Source organism: Nicotiana sylvestris, chromosome 8, assembly GCF_000393655.2.
Source record: "Nicotiana sylvestris chromosome 8, ASM39365v2, whole genome shotgun sequence".
Lineage (NCBI taxonomy): Eukaryota > Viridiplantae > Streptophyta > Magnoliopsida > Solanales > Solanaceae > Nicotiana > Nicotiana sylvestris.
Window position 1 is genome coordinate 225,496,967 of NC_091064.1, and position 5,610 is coordinate 225,502,576.

The window sequence follows — 5,610 nt, forward strand, 5'->3', positions numbered from 1 at the left end:
TTCGATTATCAGTAACTCGTGTTCTTCTAAATTCTAGCTTTGACTAAAATTCCATTTTTTTGGTTAAACAGTTTGGTACGAGGAAGAAAGAATAATTAATCTCAAAATTAAATTTGAGATGAATTTATCCCACGTTTCGTTGGGATAATTAATTGCAGAGTAAGTAAAATAAAATCGCGGTATAACTAATCCCGTGATTAGTTATCCGGAGATTGTAGTGTATTTTTATCCCTATGTGAAGGTGGGATAATAATTCCGGGATAACTAATTGGTGTAATTAATCTTGGGATAATTTGCCCAATCAAACGACTCCTAAGCGTTTAAATTAAATACACTTGCATCCTGCTTACTACTCTATTCTCTAGGCCATCATGATATGAAAAATTTCAGACTTTACCTCTTAGCACGGTAATAAAATGCATAAAACATAAATTCATGTTATAACCTGTCAGAAATATTAGGTCGACTCGGCTTATTATCGTAGCCCAAATCTACCGTTTAAATCTTGAACCTCGTCTTCACGTAGACGGCACAACTTAACAACGTTATATTTTTAGGAAAATATCTCTTGTAGCATTAAAAGATGAAACACTAAATGCTTGAAATGATGTAACACTACACCTACTAGGTAGTATCGTCCCTTGGATATTGAAGCATTGCTGCCTTCATATTTCAAGATGTTAATAAATGCATTCAATTCCCAGTCACGAGCACTGCAACAACTGGTTTACTTGATCCAACCTTTGGCATTTTTCATGCAAATATTAGAGACGCCAAAAGAATTCTCAATAGATTCGTAATCATACAAAAATAATTCCAGAGTAACTGCATGGTTGATTTTTGGACTAGCATTAAAAGGTTGCTCACTATTCAAGAATATGATCAAATTTCTTTTCATAATCTAGAGTGCAACCTCCTACTCATAGAGAACAATATAATGTGGGAATTCAATCACACTGAGATTTGTAGTATATATAGAGAGAAGAAATAGTTGATAATCAAAAGCTTCTGCATACCGCGTGAATGATACTTAAAACTGAAATAGAACAAGAGATGGGACTGTCAAATTTTCAAAAATCAAAGATTGTTGTTACATGCTTTCACCATTTTACAAGCGGCGAAAATTGCACGATCATCAGCCGATGAAGTCGAGTCCATGGCTACCATTCTCACAGGAATTGAAGCTGCAACTACTGTTAGCAGTACTATTGCTATAGCCATGAGGTGAAGGTAAATTAGTAGCATTTCCAAGACACAATGCTTCACCTAAAGGACCTCCTGGTGCTGTTGAACTCATCCAAGAAACAGGGCTAAGCCACTGTGACCTCAAAACCTCGTCACTACTTCTCTCGGAATCCAGCATTCTATTAATGCTCACTTGCGCATGTTCGTTATCCTCATCCATTCCATGATTCCAACCAGACATTGATAACGTTAGCGAAGTAAAAGACCCGTTGTTGCTTATACCATCATTAAGTCCGTCTTTTGACCAAGCATCGATGAAATCCCTAGTCGTTCTTCCCTGTAATGAGGCAATTACCGAGTCACTACACTCTTCATTCTTTAGAGGACTACTTTCCAATGTCTGGCCACTACTCCTATTTGATATGTACTGATTAAAGTTGTTCATAGGATATAATTTTGCCTCGTCTTGCATTTGAAATGCTGGTGTATTTCTTCTGTTAAGGTCCGTGTGGTCATTGTTGAATCCCATTCCAGAAGATGATTGCATGAGTTGCTGCAAATTTTGCTGGTTACAACTAATGATAGGGATAGTGCCACCTCGGTCTCCTCTCCCTAACCACTCAATGCACCTTTCATAAAAGCAGAAAAAGAAAACCAATCAATTTCACATTTATTTGCATAGGTATAAAAGTCCAGAAAAGACTAGTCCCACCCACATAACTCCTTAAGATAAGAACAAAAAGTGAATCAATAAGATACCCACATAGGAAATTTAAGTATAGTCACATCACATATGAATGAACATGGAAAATTGAAATGTTCGAAGGCAGCCCGGTCTATTAAGCTTTCGCTATGTACGGGTCCGAGAAAAAGCTAGACGACAAGGCATAACTTTACCCTACATTTCTGCAATTTGTACGAGGGACTATTTTCACGGCTCGAATCTGTAACCTCTAAATCACATGACATCAAGTTTACCAATTAAGCCAAGTCTCCCTTCAAGATTGAAATGTAAGATTCAAAGGAAAGATCTTTCAAAAAACTACACACCTGGTTTGTTCAGAGAGTTGCACAGTTGGAAATTGTAAAGAGCGGTGGTGGTTGCGAGTAGTAGGAGGAGGAGGGTGTCGATTATTGGAATTGTTGTTGTTGGTATTGTGAATTTCCACAGGCTTTCTTGAACGGGGTTTGCTTTTATGAGCATGACGCTCACAATATTTCTGATCAGGAGCTACATCCCTTGTGCACCTCCATTTTTTACCGTCTGTTCTCTTACACCTCCATGGCTCTGGATCTGACCCTCTTGAGAACTTCAAATCCAAACCCGATGCTACACATACAAAACAAACATTCGCACCCTTTTAACATACAAATAGTGCAATAAAAAAGGTAAAGAGGATACATTAATATAGACAAATTTAAAAGGACAAGATTTACTGTTAGATTGAGGGAGGTGAGCTGAAGATGGATTATTAGACAAAGGTAGGAGTAGCTGGGGAGGAACAGGAACGGAAGCCATTATGTATTTGCATATTATTGTCTGTCTTTGAAACTCCTGCAGCTGCGACGCTGTAAAAGGAGCTTTTCCAGAAAGAAACATGCTTTCTCCTGCAAAAACAAAATAATCCCAAAACCTCAAATCTTGTTTTTTTCTTCTGCAACTCTTCTTTTTTGGTACCCAAAAAAAAGAGAATATGTAACAGAGAGATTGAAAAAACGTACTAGCAGAACAGCTGAAAGGTTGCAAAGCCCTAGATGAAAGTGCTGCTGCAGCGTAGCTATCGCTCCCCACAAAATCCCCGGGCCCACCGCCGCTTCCTCCGTCATCAGCAAGACAAGTACTATTACTGCTAGTCTCTTTATCAAAAGCAGCCAAGTGAGGATGAGAAGAGGGGGACATGAACATAGTTCTTTTATAAGGGTATGAAGATGGTGATGATTCAGTGGTTTTCATCTTCAAATCCAGAAGCTCAGTGTTTTCGCCGTTCCCCATATTCTCCAGCAAAAGCTCTCTAATTTACTACAGTAAACTCCAAAAAAAAAAGTTGTAGCTAAAAGCCCTGGGATTTTTTAAAGCTAGGTAGAGCCAAAGCTGAAACAAAGTTTTGTTTTCTTATCTAAAAAAGAGACAGAAATTGAGATAAATAAGTACAGATTACAGAGGCGGTTCAAGAGTTGTAAAGATTAGCTTAAGTTGCCGCCATTTTACAGCAGATATTTGCTGCTGCGTTGCTTCCTATAGTTCCAACATTCGAACCCCGTTGTGGTATTACGGGACAAACCCATTAATTGGTCCCCTCGTGCCTCATCCTTCTACCCCAACTATTATTATGTAAGTCATATTCCAAATATAAAAGACAAAATAAAAATATTTTGAAAATAAAGGAGTAAGAAAATAGAAGAATTGCGCGTTGTTGGACTACCAAATACCTTCTTTACTAAATTATGTAAGAGGGGCGGAGCTAACCTATTAGGTGCTGAGTTTGGTCAAATTCAGTCATTTTTGCGCAATCAATATATATTTGTATCGAGAAGTTTATTAAATACATATTAATATTTAATTGTGAATCTATTAACTAAGATGAGCTGTGGGTTTTGTTGGATTTAAAATTTAGATTCGGGTTCAACTAATTAGATTCGAAAGAAATAGAGTCAATCTTAATTAATATGAATATCCAAAAATAAATTAATCGATATTGTAGTTGATAATATATATGTTTGACCGAAAGGCAATAGATGTTGAAGATACTAACAATGTTCAATGACCTAAAAGGTGGAGGATGACATTAAATAGTATTCCCTCTGTTACAGTTTATGTAAACCTATTTCTTTTTTGGTCCGTTCTAAAAAGAATAACCCCTTTCTAAATTTGGTAACAATTTAGCTAAAGGTTACAATTCTATCTTTAATGAGAAACTTTTATAACCACACAAATACTCTAGGCCCCCTTTTGAGTTGTTTAAGACCATAAATTCCAAAAGTCTTTATTTTTTCCTAAACTCCGTGCCCAGTCAAATATGTTCACATAAATTGGAACTGATGGAGTAATAAATAACAATGAATGGCAATCAAGTAAATAAGAACATGCAAATCACCCGAAAAGGTGTGAGATTTGAGGATATTCCTTCTGACAATGATGAATGATTGATGAGCTTTCGAATATTCAAGTAGTTATTGGATTAACTGGAAAATTTATACGAGAATCTTAGTGAAAAAGATATTTCTCGTACCCTTGCAGATAAGCCAGATTCTTCTTTTAAAGTCAATGTGTTTTCTTACAAGTGAATATCCCCCTATCATTGTGTCTCTTTCTATTTATAAGGAACATATTCCTAAAAATCATAATAGTACAGGTGCAGAAAATATCAACTAGAATATTCTTTCTTTTTTTTGTCTTATCCCAAAACTAGCCCTTACAACTCTATCTAAGATGCTCGACTTCGACCTTAATCTATGATGACTCTTCGATCGTTCCCTTCGTCACTTGAGAGACCACTTGGATCTTGGGCAAGTCTTTTTTGAAGTCGAACTGATGATACGTGGCAGTTTGCGAGTGCCTCCTTAATATTAGCATAGTTGGATCATATCAAAGGTAATTTTCGGCCCATACAAGTTCCATAGAAAATTTATAAGCTTCAAATTCTGGGTCTGCTTCTATAAGAAAATAGAAGGAATACGTATTATTGGACTGTCAATTAGTATCTTCTTTTATAGTTTACTATAATTTGAAACTAAAAGGATTTCTCAATATAGAATTGAAAATAGACGCTATTCCACAAGGATTAATTTCTACTTCAAAAATTATTCCAAGCAAAGGAGGAGTTAGAATTTAAACCCTATGGTTTTGTATTTTAGAACAATGATTTCAAATATTAATAACTAAATTTAATATTTGTACATATTTAATAAACTTTTTAAAATAAATACACAGTCTAAACAAAAATTATTGGATTCATTCGAACTCGTTGCGAGACTACTAGCTTCACCCTCCCTTTTGGTTAAGAAAAAATTAGTATCCCCGATGATAATACGACTAATTTAAGTTAGAGGAGTTTTACTTTTCTTATTAACTCCTTTGTTATTGGGATGCGAGTGAGCTCGTGAATATTGAAAGAGGCTTGGGTATTAAAATAGAAAACCTTTATAGAATTGCAACCTTAAGCCTAAATTGTGTAAACTGGAGCTGTCTACTATTCTAATTCCATAAGAAGAATTTTAGGTGCAAATAGAAAATCACATGAACCAGATACCAGATTATCAATTTGGAAGTGGCAAAAAGGGAGATTCCTCAGGCTCACTAGATATTAGTGACGCATAGTTATTGCTATCTCGCAATACAACTGTGTTTTGTGAGACAATTATTAAAAGGGAATTTAAACTTTGTAAACACTTAATGTAGAGAAAGACATTCCATTTGTCCAGAGG

At 35.8% G+C, this 5,610-nt stretch overlaps 1 protein-coding gene across 1 annotated transcript; it reads right to left on the minus strand.

Moving 5' to 3' along the window:
* Positions 1 to 879: 879 nt before the first annotated feature.
* Positions 880 to 3,478, minus strand: LOC104233130 (growth-regulating factor 8). Its single transcript, XM_009786455.2, has 4 exons — positions 2,908 to 3,478; positions 2,623 to 2,793; positions 2,236 to 2,515; positions 880 to 1,814 (listed from the first exon to the last, which is right to left on the minus strand). The coding sequence occupies exons 1-4, from the start codon at positions 3,176 to 3,178 to the stop codon at positions 1,136 to 1,138; spliced, it is 1,401 nt and encodes a 466-aa protein (XP_009784757.1). The 5' UTR covers positions 3,179 to 3,478; the 3' UTR covers positions 880 to 1,135.
* Between the last annotated feature and the right edge of the window lie 2,132 nt (positions 3,479 to 5,610).

Excerpts from the sequence above, each read along its gene's own strand:
- LOC104233130 (XM_009786455.2), bottom strand. The coding sequence starts at position 3,178 with ATGGGGAACGGCGAAAACACTGAGCTTCTGGATTTGAAGATGAAAACC. Across the intron at positions 2,794-2,907 it reads ACCTTTCAGCTGTTCTGCTA|GAGAAAGCATGTTTCTTTCT; the intron begins GTACGTTTTTTC and ends TTGTTTTTGCAG. Across the intron at positions 2,516-2,622 it reads TCACCTCCCTCAATCTAACA|CATCGGGTTTGGATTTGAAG; the intron begins GTAAATCTTGTC and ends TTGTATGTGTAG.